Below are 16596 nucleotides of genomic sequence, written 5' to 3'. Positions count from 1 at the left end.
ATCACGATCTACCATTCAATCGCAAAGCGAACACTGCTACATCGTGATCGGCTCACTGACCTGTGTCCTGTCATCCTGCGGTGCTCGTGCGGCTGAATTTGTCAGACGCTGCAGACGGGAAGGGTCTCCCAGTCTGCACATTCGGCCACACAAGCACCGCGGGAAGCAAGGACACCACACCTCAGAGGAGACCCAGAAAGTTGCTGGAGTGCAGGTAAGAAAAGACAGGCAGAAGAGAGAAGATAGACCACAGAGAGAGAGAAGAGAGATAGCAGAGAGCTTGGAGAAGGAGACATCAGGGATGGGAATGTACCCAATTCTGCATTTGTATTGTACAACGTAAAGAAGGAACACAAACAGGTATTTCTTTTAAGTTGAGTGTATGGTAGAGTAACTCATAACAACGATCCAAAATTCACATTTGCCTGATGAGACAACCGTTACCTAAAATCCGGTCCCCATGGCTCTCTTCACACTTTTCTGCGTTGTCTTATAAAACAATCCTTTGTTGCTACTGACACGTGACATGCTAAAAGCAATGACATTTAAAAATCCCTTTAAACGGATCGGGTACAAAGCTCTTAGTGTGTCTCCTAACTGAACAGACATTTTTGTTGGTCATAAGTACACAAGGCATTTTACAAAAGTAGCTTCATGGCCCAGAGTTTTTCAAATATCACATTAACCGACCTGCCTCTAATAAGGAAGGACCAGTAGCTGAGCAGGTACTTATTTAAACTAGGAGCATCTTATGAAGATAGGCCAATGTTGTGGCAAGGTGCCTGCATTCTAGGTGCGCGCGATCGCACAGCATGCAAGTGGCGTGGCTGCGGTGCCATTGACTTCAATGCACCGCCACGTCCCCCTCCCGCCCGATTGCAGGGAGCCAGCCGGCTTGCGTTCCTGAGGCCGAACACTCTGGAACGCAGACTTTGTGGTGTGAACCGGCCCAGAGAGAGAAAGGAGAGAGCGCACGAGAGAGAGGCAGTAGTCCCAGTAGTGATTTCAATTTTTTTAGTTTTCTAAATAATGGTGTTTTTTTGCTGGTAGATATCATTGAGCTCGTCATTTGAAAAGTAAATCTCCAGATGAAAAATTGTGGGCACCCCTGGTCTATAAGCTCCTATGACACCCTGCAGGAGCTGATGATTAAGGATCAGTTCTTTCACACGCATCTTGTAGAGGTTCAATCGTTTGTACTGGACCAAAAGCCCAAGATGGCAGATCAAGCATCTGAAATCACCGTCTCCTATATGGCTAACAGAACGCCTGACACCTGTAGGACTACGGCACCCAGATGAGAACAAGGAAAGCAGCTTGACCCTCTTCTGATGTCAGTCGGAGACCCAAGGGATCTGGACCTTCCAGAGCCAAGCCCGTAGCTGTGAAAACCTTGTTTTGTAACAAGGTGGATAATTCTAGCATTTCTTGTTCTGAGAAAAAGGAGTTTCCCAACCACCAAGTGTGGCCCCTTCTTTTTTGTGTACTTCCAGGAATGCAGGGGGCTACTCAGACAAACAATATACAGGCTGTCAGAGGTAATCTAAGTGTGCTCTGAGCTGGTAAGTCCTAAGTATTATATTCCCAGGAAGACTATCTGCATTGAGTTTGCATATTGTCCCTGTGCGTGTGTGTGGCTTCCTCCCACACTCCAAAAAGACAGGGTAGTAGGTTCATTAGCTCCTTCCTAAATTGGCCCTACTATGTGTACTTATGTTATAGGGACAATACATTGTAGTCTCCTTGAGGGATGGGACTGATTTGAATCAATAATATGTAAAGTGCTGTGTAAATTGGCACTATATAAATACCGGCAATAAATAATAAGATCATGGCAGTCAAATGTACTGGGCAGCATCAACAGCCTGTGTTGGTGCGAGCCCCACTGGCCACCTGAGAGTCGGCACTGGCCACCTGACCGCCTGCACTGGCCACCTGAGAGCAGGAAAACAAGCACTCAGCATTATGGCGAGTTGCATAATTCTATATTACAATGTAATAACAGAAAGTGCACAATAAATGTGCTTAAAACATCCTTAAACCATCCCCTCCATAGGGACTTCTAGGGAGGAACCATGGGGAAAATGACTGTGCAAGGACCTGGCCCTAAAGAGTCTCCATACTCTGGGCCTAGAATAGGACTTAAAGCCTTGATGCATACTGGAACTAATGATTAATGCATGATGTACTGTGTAATGACACCTGCCATGGTGAGGTCTCCTTAGCCTCTCCTTTCCCTGGTGGTTGTGGCACATAGCCGCGTTCTCTGAGACTGTTAAAAGGTTGATGGCGGCCTCAAAGAACCCAGGGGTCTGGCCAACAGTCTGTTGACCGGGAATGGAAGAAGATTCTGTATGTCTTTTTTTTCCCCCCATTAATGCTTCGCCTCGGCCAGCCAGCAATTTTTCATTAATTGTACACTAACATTTTCTGTAACCAAGGGCCTCACTGATGAACACAAATAATAAACACCTGTATATTACTCAAACCTTTTATTGATTATATAAACACATTAAACGCCAGAATAAGAAACATTAGTAGAAAAATAAAAATTTTACCTTTAAAACAAAATCACTCTATTGTACAGGGTAAACTGATCATGAGTGTTCATTAACAAAAGGTGCACAAATGAGCATTTCTGCAGTAAGAGCTATTGCGATGAAGTATGGTTTATTATTACAGTGTGCCAGTGAGGAATGTTCTGCACAATCACACTGAATGTTCTTTGTAGCACAAAGCTAGCAGTGTTAGCAATGGTTTATGGTCAAAACTAAATAGCAATGTTAATGCATGATCACAGGCATAGTAACATTCCTGGGTTTCTCTACAAATACCGTACTGTCCCACTAATGTATCATCCTCAGATCTATCTGCCATGGAAAAAGGAGGTCATAATGATGCATCTAGGTGCCTGTGCAGTTGTGTAACAGTTGTAGCATTGTTACCTACAATCGGGTACAAATCTCAAGCAAATTGTTTTTTGTGAATTGATTCCAAAGTTTCTTACCTTGAGATCCTGCCAGTAACAGCGGTACCTGTTGCTGGCCGACATAGCTAAGCCACTGCCTCGCAACTATTAGCAATGCTGTTAGTCTGCCATGTGTGCCCCTTTGGTGCCCTGCATTAAACACAAGTTATGTGGGAAGTATAAACCCCTTGTACGCTTGCCAGATTCACCTTTTCATCACCCAAACACTGTTGAACATCTAGGTATGTATTCAGCCATAGAAAAAGTATTACAAACTTCCAGGTGCATTTACAAATGAGTTCCAAATGCACCTAGGCACATGTACTTTAATTGTGTGTATGGGGCCTTAGTTGGCCAATGGGCTGCCTATCAGATAAGCAGCCCAATGGCCAAATGAAGAAGCTCGTAGTGCAGGCTGACAACACACTAACTAATTGCAAGGAAGCGGCTTGGTGTAGTCTGTCCACAACAGCCCACACATGAATATTCCAGTATGCACATCTAAAAAGGTGCCCATACACGGTATCAACCCTCGCAAGACTTGTCTTGCGAGGGTTGTAAAGTCATTTTAAAAACGTACGATCTGCCCATCATGGACAGGCAGATCGTACTTGCGATCATCGCAAGCCCGCCCCGCTGAGGGTCGGGCTTCCGATGACCGCAATGCTGAACGGGCAGTGTGCGCGTGCGCACACCGGCCCGTTTGGCAGTTGTTGAACAAGCACGCCACTAGCCAGCCAAGAATCGTACGATTCTCGGCGGGTTTTCCAGCCTGCTTGTTCGACGGAAGACGTGCGATCGTACAGTAGAAACGGTCGCACGCCTTCCATACACTTTGCAATTATCGCACGATCGCGGGATTTCCCGCGATTATCGTACAATAATCGTACAGTGTTTGGGCACCTTTAGGGAAATTCTATAAAAACAATGGTGCTATCCAAAGCAAACATTCAGATTTGAAAGGTTTCATGTGCAGGTGATGAAATGAGAGAAAACATCTGCCAGACTGCTATTAACAGACCACACGCTTTTCTTTCCTTGATAGTATGCTCCTCTGTAACAGCATTAAAAGGGCCTTTCCACAAACAATATTTCAATTTAGACAAGATACAAGATGACTGATTCATCCATTGTGCCTTAGAAGCCTTTCACATGGGCATTCTAATCAGGTCTGCCTATGAGGTTTTCAGGCGGATCTGATCTGAAGTTTGATGTTAGTCTATGGACATCCAGATCTAAAATCGATGCACATCCATTTACATCCAATTACCCCCGACTCCAGCCAGGTCTGGAAAACTAACCAGAACAGAGTTCCGTTTTGGGGGACCAAATCGGGGGTAATCTGATTTAAACAGACACATCTCTCCGTTTACATCCAACTCCCCATAGACCAACATGCGTCCGGTAATTCCAGCACAATCGGAAAAACTGGATGGATATGGATGTCAAGGGTGACATCAGTTCCGAACTGCTCTGATCAGCAGAGTATGTGCTTGGATTCCCCTGCTGATCAGAACAGAAGGTGCCCATGTGAACAGGGCCTTATTCTCTCCTGGAGACTCGTCTCCCTCAAAGTGCAGCTGTTATAATAAACAAATGAACGGTGCCATTGCTGGCCTTCCTTTGAAATGATGTTTCAAAACAAAAATGAAACCTAAATGTGCACAGATGAATTCCTGAGACGCTGACAGCGAACAAAATTTTGGGGCAAGAAAAAAAAAATGCTGCTTTGTCACTTACAGGTTCCACAGGGAGATCTGAATATACAGGTAAAAGCTGCTTTCACCCCCTGGCACCAATGTGCATGCACAATGCATACAGCAGACTCTTCTAGGCAACTATAAAGAGTTACAATCTGAATTCATTTTAAGATTATAAATTGCATATTTCAGAAGCTGAAACTAAAAAACACTTGTCAACAAAATCAATATAAATTAGATAAAAGGCCAATATTAGCATTCGATGACAAAGGGTTTAATGAGCAATAATAATACCTCAAAACAAACAAAATACACAAAAATGCAATCAAAAGAGAACCAGCTTGAAATAAATCCCCTTTACACACTGGCTAGTGTGCTATATGAATTATCCGAGAGATCTGAATGCTAATTTTGGTCCTGGCTGGCAGTCAGATAAAAGGTATGCATCATGCTTTAAAGGTAGCAGTGATGATGCAGTCCTTCTGCTTCACTATGCAGAGAAGCCAACAGCATTTAGCTACCCTATAAGAAGCACCTAAATGATGAGGTTGAATGCTGAATCCTCTCAGGAGATTTTTAAAGCTTTTTCCTGCACAGAGAGGACCCTGAAAAACTATTTTTATATATAGATATAGAGATATAGATATATATCTCTATAGCTATCTATCTATCTATCTATCTATCTATATATAGATAGATATAAGGCTATGCAAGGGCTTTTATGTACAAAGCAAAGTGGTTCTCTTTATGGATACCGGTACATATTGGAAAACAAATAAATGAAGTATACAAGGCAGAAATGGAAGCTCAGTTTGTCCACTGGCTAGGTGTGCAATTCATCTGATCACTGTAAGCAGCGAATATTCAAACTTTGGAACAGAGCAAAAGTAATTACAGCTACAAGCCATGCTGTAGTAGAGTAACTCCGCTTAAGCTGGCCATGCACTGAATTTTTGAATTTTGGCCATTTGTTGATGAACCGACCAAAATTCGCTCAATGGGTGGCCCTGTCGGCAGCCTTCTGCCCACAATCCTTTACTCAGAAAATTAAAGGAGCTGGTCAGAAAATTCTCAGCTGAATAGTGGTTGCAGTTAGCTGCAGTTCCCGCATCGGGAGATTCGTCCATCCACGGTCTTTAACGTGGATGGTGGAAACTGTTCGAAATTTCTCTTTCACCCACGGGATGAACGAAGCAAATCTAACAGGCAACGGCCAGCTATAGGATGCCACAGTTTCTTGTTGAGGACTTGTGCACAAGTCAGTATCAATGTGATATGTGTAGGAGTTAATTTTGAACTAATATCCATCAGAGACAACTGCTCTCCATCATGGACAAGTACTCACATCTTGCTTTGAGTGAAGAACACACCAAAATGTTCTTGCAGGGTCTAAATCAGCCATCTAGGCCGTTTCCTATGGCGGATGCAGATGTTGGAAGAACCAAGTGCTAGGAGCACTTAAAGTAGGAGGCACTCAAATGCAGTATCAGGGGCTTCTAAAGTGGACTTGTGAGGTTATCTTTTTTTTTTTTTAAAGCACGGTTAAGGAAAACTTTTCCTGGAGTTCTTCTTTAGGAAAACTGTTTACATACATTTTACCCTTGATTACTATAAGTAGCTTGCACCTCCAAGGGCCTGGGCACCACAAAAGCTCCCTATATGACCCACTCTACCACCAAAACCCAGAGAATACATTTCCTGACCAGTTTCCTAGTCACTGGCTCTGACCTTGCCTCCTACTGCCAACATGCCCCTTACTGACCTTGCCCCTTGATGGCCTTGCCCCCTACCTACTGGCACACTAATGTGTTGAGAGCTACCGATGTCTCTTTCCCTGCTGTGGCCAGGTTTAAGATTCTAGTACTTCTGGGTATGGGGAAACATCCCTATCTACTCACAATGCAATGATTGTCGCTTGTGCTGATTGTGCCTAGAAGTAGGTAAGAATCAACTTCAGGAAAGTTTATTTTTGAGCAGGATCTTTGTAGGGGCGGTAGTGGAAAAATAAAGTGATACACAGGACTACAGACACTAGGAAGTGCCCCCACAGTGTGGAGGAGGGTTCTTGGATGGAGACGGGTTTGTCCTTCCTGATAACCTAGATGCCTTAAAAAAAAAAAACTACATTTTTTCCCCAAAAAAGCTTTCTGAAGGAAACAATGGTGTATTCTGTATTCACATCTAAATACACACATTTGTCAATAGTACAAGACAGTTTCTTTTTAATACCCATATCAAACCATCTTTTAGATGTGGACACAGTCTGCTTCCAAGACCATGTTGACAGAAATCACACAACTATCATTATGTGTTTCACAGACACGCTAGCCATGAGTGCCGAGTTACATTAAGTGGTGAAACTTATGGCAAGTAATGGAATCATTAGCTGGACTGCCTTTTTAATGTGCGGCTTGAGAATTATTAGCACAACAGCAAGACAATCTGAAAAGAACCAAGTAAAAATGCACTTCATGTATGGTTGCATGGTCAGAAAAGAATGAGAATATATACAAAACAGTTTAGCAGCATTAGTACTAAAAGAAGTGAATAAAATATTAAAATCATTTAAAAAGTGCATAAAGAAGGTCTGTATTGGGTGCTGTTCATCATTAAAAACAGCCTTAAAAACAAAGATGGAAAGTGCAGAGTAGAGTGCATATTTGTTCTTCTATTTGGAACTAACCTTTATGCTTTAAGAAAAATTCAATTAAAAACGGTATTGTAATCCCAGAAATGGTGGCGTCTGTAAAATTGTTGCAGTGCTGCATTTTGAGGGTTTCCGAGACGCAGTCATTTTTTTTATTCCAATGCCTAATGGAACAGCTGGTGACAATGGCATGTAAAACCCTTATTGTATTCCAGCTACATAGGTTAGTCCTGGGCACCGAAGAACCATAGCGAGTGGCGTTTGAATATGTAGGCAATCTTACAGACTTGAATTCATCAGTCATATTGACAGTGATGCTTCCTATCAAGGCTCCATTACTGGGCAGTCATGGTGAAACACCATGCTGCAAATTCTAAAGCACATTTTTCATCTTTGAAGGTGCTGAAAAGGGCAGCCAGCTACAAAGTCGCTAAAATCCTTAAGAAGGAAACGATAAGCACACAGAAAGTCTGACCCACGCCCAGGACTAGGGCTTCAAAGGGAATCATTTCCTTGGCGGCAGCTTTGTACACTCCAGCAATGGCAGCACCTGTTGTGGAATAAAAAAAAAAAAACAGGAGGCTCTGTGTTATATAGATGTACTGCTTTCCCATCGCCTGCAATAATTCCTATGCAATAAACAAGTGCAGTCCACTCAACGGCAAATTTTACAATATTGAACAGCAAGAGAATGACTTCCGATAGGACAACTTTTTGAAAATCAATACGTGAAGTCCGATATTTCACAGTAGTTGGAAAGTGTTCCAGGAAAATGACAAAGCTTTTACTTGAAAATGATTGTCAGCATAAGATCCTCATTCTATAGATAGCCAACAGGTCCCACAGCAGAACAAAAAAAAGGTTTTATCCTTATATACTGCAGTGTTCGGATCTGCATTATATTGTCTACCACAAAAAAACAAAAACACACACACATTATATATATATATATATATAAAATTAGCATCAGACTGGTGTTTTTGGAGTTAGAATTTGCTCTACAATCACTCACTATACATGGCACAGGGAGGCACAGTAGTGCTGATGTCACTGGGAGGGTTCAGCTTTCAATGCACACCTAGAGCCTTGGTGGCAGAATCATTTTATCACAGGGCCAACACAACAGCCATTAGGAACGGGTACCCATATCAGGAATTAATGCTTGATATAATCAAGAATACTGTCTGCAGGGCAATAATGGAACAATAATGGAACAGGTAAGGATGGCCAAATGAAAAAAATGCTGCACATTGTTATAAGTCGAGTATGTGTAGTGGACTGAAGAGCTTAGGCTGAAATCCAGGAAACAATATTTTCTACTTGGCTTATGCGGTCTTCTTGGACAAGTTCACACACACACACACACACACACACACCCCTGATGCAGCCTATCACCATAAATGTCAACGCTGATGCTACAAAGCTTAAAATAAAAGTTGTAAAACAGATACACAATTTAAATTTTTAAGGCCCAGGTTGACCACTAAAACCTGGCCTGCACAGTGGCTCAGTGGTTGGCAGGTTGCAGGTCTGGACAAGACACTATCTGCATGGAGTTTGCATGTTCTCATCATGTCATCAAGTATGGCTCCTGCTGTTTTGTGTACTTCCAGAAATGCAGGAGGCTACTCAGATAATATGCAGCCTGTCACTGTGGGCAACACAGTGACTACAGGCTTAAAGCCGGCCGAAATTTGCTGCATGGGTGCCACTGTCGGCGCCCTTCTACTTGTTGTCCCTTTGATGATAAACGAAGGAGTCGGTTGGAAAATTCTGGGCGGAACGGTTGGCTGCTAGCTCTGTTCGGGTATTTTTTACAGTAGCCACTATCAGAATACAAAGGAAACAGCAGGAGATTCCTCCATCCACGCTCATAAGTGTGGATGGAGGAAGCTGTTCTATTTTTTTTCCATTCAGCCCGTGGGTTGAACAAAATAATTAGAACCGTGTACACCTGGCTATAGGGACAGTGGGGAGGAAGTGAACTTAGTGAGCCCTGAGCAGCTATATTCCCAGCTTTACTTTCTGCATTGAGTTTGCATGTTCTCCCTGTGCTTGTGTTGGTTGACTCCCACAATCCAAAGACATGCTAATAGGTTAATTGTCTTCTGTCTAAATTGGCGTGTGTGCGGGTCTGTGTGTGTGTGTGTGTGTCTGTGGGTGCGGGTCTGTCTGTGTGTGTGTGTGTCTGTGTGTGTGTGTGTGTGTGTGTGTGTGTGCCTGTGTGTGTGTGTGCCTGTGTGTTGGGAAGAACTGATGTAAATGAATAGTATGTAAAGTGTTGTGCAAATTGACAGCGCTACAGAAATCCCTGTAATAAATAATAATAAGTGATAATAATAAGTGATAAATATCTTGCTGGTTGGAGTTCCTATCATTCATTTGCTATCAGCGAATTGATGGATTGGTAGAGAAAGTATCCCAGCTAGTACTGGTGATAGATCCACATGCTTACTTGTTAATATTCCTGCAGATATTGGTCCCACAATTCCCATCAGCAGGATTGACACAGACATGAACCTTCCATATTTGTGGTGTCTCAAAGTAAACAAAGCTAGCAGTCCAGCGGGTATGTGAAAGAAGAGTGAGGAGACCAGTGCCCATAGGAATACTCCATACCACATCTCTGAAGAAGAAAGAAAAATTGAAGAATTTCCAATCAGGTATTTTCAAGAAAAGATGATTTCTGCAAAACAGTGCAAGCAAAAGCAATAAAGATTATTCGCTCATGCGTGTAATCATTTCTGCGGCATCACTGACACTGGATGAAAGGTGATCCTGGCATGAAGACTTTTGTTCAGGCACGTCCTGCTGTGGTTTAACAACTTGTGCACCCGTGTTGTCACCCTGTGATAAAAACTATCCTTGTTGCACTCCTTATCGATATGTCCCTCGTAGTGGGGGGTGCTCACAGTGACTGCGGATGGCGCCGCAAATATCAGCAAATTGTAGAAATGTCACCAGCACACCAGTCCTTTTAGGATAGCAAAAGCTTCATTTATTGAAGTTCTCCGTCATATGAAAAAGCGCTTTCGGGACCACACAGGGTCTCTTCATCGAGCTTTAGCATCGTCAATGCTAAAGCCTGATGAAGGGACCCTGTGTGGTCCCGAAAGCGCTTGTTTGTTCATATGACAGAGAACTCCAATAAATGAAGCTTTTGCTATCCTAAAAGGACTGGTGTGCTGGTGACATTTCTACAATTTGTGTTGTCACCCTGTCACATGCGCCCCTGATGGAGACTACAAGCGGCCTAGCTGACGCATTGCACAGGCACAGTCCCCTCTTGTCACTATCAGGGAGCCTGTCCAGAGCAATAATGTGCAGCCATCACTGGAGTGTGTACATGTTGACAAGAACTGGCTAAAAGAGGCTGGAGGAGATCAGCAGAAATGTGATGCAACAGGATTCACAAAAAAAAAAAAAAAGAAAATGCAAATAGTATGCTATGAAAAAAGACACGCCAATGTAATACTTAGCAAAGCAAGGGAGGCTTTTATAATGCAGCCATACCTCCGCTTTAACGCCTTGTTCACACCAAGCGCGGAGCAGATCCAGACCAGAGCAGGTGCAGACCGGATCAAAACTGCGTCCAATGTATTCCTATGGTATTTTGACCTCCAGTTCACATCACAGCGTGCAGATCCAGACCGGATGAAAAAACTGCGGCAAGCCCTATTTTACCTGCTCTGGAACACATCAAAAAACGCATCTAAAACGCAAAAACGCATCTAAAACGCATGCAAGTGCCTGAAAGCCCATGTTAAACTTACATTTTTTTTTTTTTACCAAAACCGTCCCTAAACGCATCAAAAACGCGTCTAAAACGCGGCACAACCCACTGCACTGCGTGTGCAGAAACCTGACCGGATCTGGTCTGCATTTGGTGTGAACAAGGCCTTAGAAGTGGAGAAGATAGTAGGGATGCACCGATACTGTTTTTTCCGTTTTGAATACCGATATTTATATTTCAGTACTCGCCGATACAGAGTATCGTTACCTGCCGCCCGGCTTCTTGACTGCCCAGGAAGCTGGCTCCATGCTGTTTGGCCGACTCGATGTTGATTGGCCAGGAAGCCAGCCAATCAGGATCAAGTCAGCTTCCTAGCCAATCAGGAAGCCAGGCGGCAGGTCATATCTGCTGCCCGGCTTCCTGATTTTACGGGAACTTGACTCCATGCTGTATGGTCCGAGACCGATGCCGATTGGCTGGGAAGCTGGCTTCCCAGCCAATAAGCATTGAACTGGCCAAACAGCATGGAGTCAAGTCCCCGGCTTCATGTTCCCTTTGCGGCACTGGCGGTCAGAGGCAATCTCCCTTTGACCAGAAGTTCCGATATCTGACCATTTGGGCGATTAGTCGGCCAAATACTCGGTATCGGCACCAATACTAGTATCGGCCCATCCCTAGAAGATAGTCATGTGACCTACCACTCCTCCAATCGCACAGTTTGCTGCTGCATTAAAGCAACACTAAACTCAGTACAATAACTATTAACACAATGAGGGGAATTTATCAAAACTGGAGCAAACAGAATCTGGAGCAGTTGCCCATGGCAACCAATCAGCATCTCTCTACAGTTTGCTCAGGTGAGATTTGAAAATGAGAGAGCGGTGCTGATTGGCTGCAGTGCAAATCGGCTCCAGATTTTGTCTGCTCCGGTTTGGATAAATCTCCCCCACTGTATCTTATTTGTGTATCACTCAGTTGTAGATCCTCACATCATTTCTGAATTGGTGCTGACACTGTCCTTTCTTCTGGAGGGGGGCTACTTTTTTCTCCATGGTCCCTGTGTGTGTTGTACAGTAGCCACTACTTCAAGCTCACTCTTGTGATGGACTACAATCTCAATACAAATTAGTAAACTAAAAACGTGAGATTGTAGTCCATCACAGGAGTGAGTTTGGAGTATTGGCTACTTTACAACACACACAGGGACCATGGGGAACAAATGCAGTCACCCTCCGGAAGGAAGGACGGTGTCAACAACAATTATGAGATGATTTGAGGATCTACAGCCGAGTGATACACAAATAAGATACATTTTTGCTAATAGTTAAAGTACTTATATGCAATTTTAAGATTTAACTCCTGAGTTTCGTGTCCCTTTAAGCAAAGAGAACTGTAAGTTACCGCAAACTCCCCACTGTGGCCTGCATTTTATGAGTGGGCTGCAAAATGTGTGCCACATATAGCTAATAAGAGCAGACAGTGATATCCACTCTTTGTTATAACTGAGCCCCTAAAAATTGTAAGCCCGACATCCAGCTACTACTTTAAATCTGATCTCTGGGCAAATATTAAACCACCCTCCTCTAACTGATCACTTGCTTAAAAACATGCCCTTTGTGATGCTCCGTTACCAAGACCTTTCTCCTAAATTGTTTACATGAGGTGGGGCCCTTCCTTGGGTGTCCACATCACTGTCTGGGTGATGTGGATACTTCCTATTGGATGTCCAGCAGCAGAGTCCTCTCAGGATCTAGAAGAAGAATGATGTCAGTACAAGGCCAATGGTGGGAGCAAGTGTATCTGCAACGCTGGATTAGTGGTCCTCTGCAGCCTAAAATGGCACCAGCGAGGGACATGGATGGAGGACATAGACCATGGGTGGGCAACTCTGGCCCTCCAGCTGTGCTTTAACTACAAATCCCAATATGCATTTGTCAGTCTTGCAATGCCTCATGGGACTTGTAGTTGCACAGCAGCTGGAATTGCTCACCCCCGACTTAGACAAATATTACTTGCTTCACAAGGTAAAAAAAAAAAAAAAGTGCATGATTGGGGCGGGGGGCTGGTGATGTTGTGTAACAATTGGCTGGATTGGGGCTTCAAAGGATAAATTCATCTTTTTAAAAAAAAATGACCTTCAGCCCTGATCTAGTGATCTTTCCTTCAACATGGTCCTGGCCGGCTCCTCTTCACTGACCCCATTCATTTCTATTGGTGGCCATACTTATGGTGACCTCCATTGGTTCCTCGGAGTACGCCCCCTCCTCAAAGTACGGTGTGAGGAGGAGCCAATAGGACCGCATTGGAGGAACGACCACTGGACCGGGCATGAAGGTAAGTATAATCCCTTCCTGTCGGGACCTCATCGGGGGTGGGGTATGTATTAAAGGCAGACTTCATTAACCGCCTCCCGGCCTTTGTACAAAAACGGCCGGCCAGGAGCTTCCTCGATGTAACAGGGCGTCAAAAAACGCCATGTTAGCCCCGCCCACTCATACGCACCAGCAGGACCAAAATGTAAAAACAGGCAGCGATGCCCGTTTATATACAAGCGATCTGCCGCCTATAGAGCCAGCGGATAGCTTGTATGGAGTTTCTGAGTGGAAAAAAAAAAAAAAAAAAAATTAAAGTTGCAAAAAAGTCACATGAAAAAGAAAACAAACTTTTTTTAAAGTACCCACCCATACATACACGCATGCAAACATGTCGTGTGCGCATACGTGTGAAAACGACGATTGCGCCCATGGCGCCACACGTTACATATCGCCGCGAACGGCGCAGTGAGAGCAATCATTTTAGTGCAATTAATGACTGATAACACTAAACTGAAGGGCGGTAAAAGCTTTTTAAGCCGATCAGTGATTTCCAGCTTTGGGTTCTGCACACAGATGGGTTATCTCAGTACAAAATCAAATGTATTATTACAAGAACTGGATCAGCCTCCATGTAACACCCCCAATGTATACAAGGTGAGCAAAAAGTTCTATAGAACCCCAATAATCAATTCACACTGAACCTAACAGTATGTGTGCAGTGCTGTCCAGTGATCACATGACAGGGGCTGTCACCCCGGCTACGCTATGTGGGAGATGAGGACAGTTGGGGACTTGCTGTGTACACAGAGATAGTTCAGGTCTGCTCTCACCCGGGAAGAAGCACAGAGTGGTGTTACTGGGGCACACACTGACATTTCCCACCCGAGGAACCAGGCTGAGGCTCAGGATCTGCTGTAGAAGCCCGGTCTCTCCCCCCGGCTCTCCGCTGTCCATACTTCCGCCATCCACCGCTGTACAAGCCCCGGAGCTTCCCAACTCAACTTCCCCGAGCCCCTCTCGCCTTCATCCCTAGACCCGCACAAGTTACAACGCAGCAGCCAATCGGTGAATGAGGACACGGGTGGGCGCGGCTGCCAGTAACATTACTTCCTGATTATTGGTTAATCTGTAGGTCTGTCATCATCACAACCAATAAACGGATCGCTATCTTTGCGTGAGGTTGTGACGTGTAATTTAGCTGATGTACGTAAATATTACGAGCGAAGGAGCAGGAAGTCACGCAGCGCCATGTTTGTAAAGGGTATATTCCCTGGACCAAACATTGGTCTTGCGTGGGAAGGTTACGCAAACTAGTAGCCATGCTACCGCCCCTGACTGCGACTTTCTCTTCAGCCAGCGCTGTTCTCTACAGCGCATGCGCCGTACAGGGTTCCCCTAACTCGGATATCCGTTCTCATTGTAGGTTCTGTAATTGGCGCATGCGCAGTGTGGAACGACCTGCTTCCATGCATGCGTAGTGGTACCCTAGTTGGGTAACTACAGATCTGTTCGGTTACCGGGTTGGCATTGTAGAACCCATCGTACGACGATGTCTGACTGTGACTCGGATGAGTACTGTTCCTCCGATGATGAGGATTATGTTCCCTCAGGTATGTGTATAACCAGAGGTCAGGTAAGCTGTCATCTATTGTGTTCTATATGGGGTATGATCGTAGCGATCGGTGATTGTGGATGTACAGATGCCGCTTGCAGCATCCACATCGTGATGGAATATGTCATTCTATAGGAGTTGGAGTGGCACAGATCATCCATCACTGACAGCTCAGATGTTTTGTAGATCGTAAGCTTCCCCTGTAAATTCTGCATCACTTACAACAGATGCATGGCTGTGTATATTTGTAATAAAATATTTTAACGCAGCTCTGTTACTGTTTGTAAATAAACAAATCAATCACTGTGCAGAAAGAAGTTTCTGTCCCTTTGCCCTCATTGCTGAACTCAAAGCCAGTTCAAGATCCAAGCTTTGCTGAAAAATGTTTGGGATTTTCCTCTTCAGTGAGTGTTGAATGCTGGTGGCCCCATGCTGCATGCCTTGGTTTCTTCTGCCAGCCCCTACTTCACTACAGGACACAGGCTGATTGAAGGAACCACAGGGTGCAGTAGGGAAGGCAGACATCCTATACTCTAGGAAAGGGGAAGGCAACCACCCACCAAAGGCTACCTGCAGAAAAGTACAGGAGGGGGCGGATACATGACCAGTCACCCTGCACAAGTAGAGAGAGCAGCAGTGACACTGAATTACTACACAAAGCACATCAAGATTCAATTAAGAATACACATACCTCGTGTGTTAGGACTATATTTACTTATCCAATTCTAGCCCTGTCAATCACTGTTAGCACTAAACTGATGAGCGGTACAAACGTTTAAAGTGTTCCCTATGGGAAATTTGGGATATTGAAGTTTTTTGCGGCCGCAATTTTAAGGCTTGACATGTTTGGTATCTAATTACCCGACATGACCCCGTCTTTTATATTTTACCAATACCGACAATATTCAAGGTGGGTGTACAATGGTCCGAGTTACCCCGTGTAGTACCAGTAAACTGTTATGTAGAGTGCCCTATATTTGAGCTATTGATAGGTTTTACCAGGACCTTCTCAAAGGGGGTTTACCCATCCTGTGCTACTATAAAAAGTGTTTCTGTTTTGGAGCCCACTGCTCCAGAATGTAGATCTGCTGTGAAGGGTTGAAAAATTAGCCTTTTTTAATTCACTTTTTCTTTCATTTCCATCATAGGTGGGGAATGTAGCGAAGATGATGTGAATGAGTTGGAGAAGGAAGATGATGATAATGATGGGCAAGAGGATGGAGAAGAGAAATCCAAAAGCAAAACGAAAAAGACAAACAAGAAGTCTATTACAGCAAGGTAATGTTGTTGCGCTTGTTTTTACAGGTGGCAGAGAATGCTGGTACATGTACGGTATCTGCACAGGTTATTGACAGGCATATGTAGCTTTGGAATAGTTTAAACCTCCAGGCTTTAGTCATAGTTGTTTAGTCATATTTTACCTTAATAGTTCTAAGGAAAAAAAAACATCTCTTACTGCAATACCTGCCTTCCCTCTGGAGCTGTCTTCTTGGTAATATCTCTTCTCCACAAGATGTCCTTATTCTTCTGGGCTGACTGATGCCCCGAGGGAAGTGTCAACATGGTGTCCTACACTCACTGTGTAAAGATACTTAGAGTAGCACTGATGTCATCACATGTC

At 44.1% G+C, this 16596-nt stretch overlaps 2 protein-coding genes across 3 annotated transcripts in view; one reads left to right on the top strand and one right to left on the bottom strand.

Moving 5' to 3' along the window:
- Positions 1–6876: 6876 nt before the first annotated feature.
- On the bottom strand, positions 6877–14419 carry TMEM170A (transmembrane protein 170A). Of its 2 annotated transcripts, none has more exons than XM_018559657.1 (3): positions 14194–14419; positions 9845–9941; positions 6877–7870 (listed from the first exon to the last, which is right to left on the bottom strand). In XM_018559657.1, exons 1-3 carry the CDS (start codon positions 14315–14317, stop codon positions 7735–7737), a joined length of 357 nt encoding a protein of 118 aa, XP_018415159.1. In that variant the 5' UTR covers positions 14318–14419; the 3' UTR covers positions 6877–7734. The 2 variants fall into 2 exon arrangements, with proteins under 2 accessions (XP_018415159.1, XP_018415157.1); XM_018559655.1 differs by having other exon boundaries at positions 6879–7865; positions 9771–9941.
- A 418-nt stretch (positions 14420–14837) lies between these two features.
- CFDP1 (craniofacial development protein 1) overlaps positions 14838–16596 on the top strand; it is a 50142-nt gene continuing 48383 nt past the window's right edge. The window contains exons 1-2 of the mRNA XM_018559654.1: positions 14838–14973; positions 16124–16253. Of these exons, the coding sequence (XP_018415156.1) occupies positions 14913–14973; positions 16124–16253 (191 nt within the window). The 5' untranslated portion in view covers positions 14838–14912. The remainder of the gene's footprint in view (positions 14974–16123; positions 16254–16596) is intronic.

Source organism: Nanorana parkeri, unplaced genomic scaffold, assembly GCF_000935625.1.
Source record: "Nanorana parkeri isolate BGI_ZX_2015 unplaced genomic scaffold, ASM93562v1 scaffold409, whole genome shotgun sequence".
Classification (NCBI taxonomy): domain Eukaryota; kingdom Metazoa; phylum Chordata; class Amphibia; order Anura; family Dicroglossidae; genus Nanorana; species Nanorana parkeri.
This window is presented reverse-complemented; position numbering and strand designations above follow the sequence as displayed.

Coding starts and splice junctions, on each gene's coding strand:
- TMEM170A (XM_018559655.1), bottom strand. CDS start 14,317: ATGGACAGCGGAGAGCCGGGGGGAGAGACCGGGCTTCTACAGCAGATC. Junction 9,942..14,193: donor CACTCTGTGCTTCTTCCCGG/GTGAGAGCAGAC, acceptor TTTCTTCTTCAG/AGATGTGGTATGGAGTATTC. Junction 7,866..9,770: donor ATCTGCAGGAATATTAACAA/GTAAGCATGTGG, acceptor ATTCCACAACAG/GTGCTGCCATTGCTGGAGTG.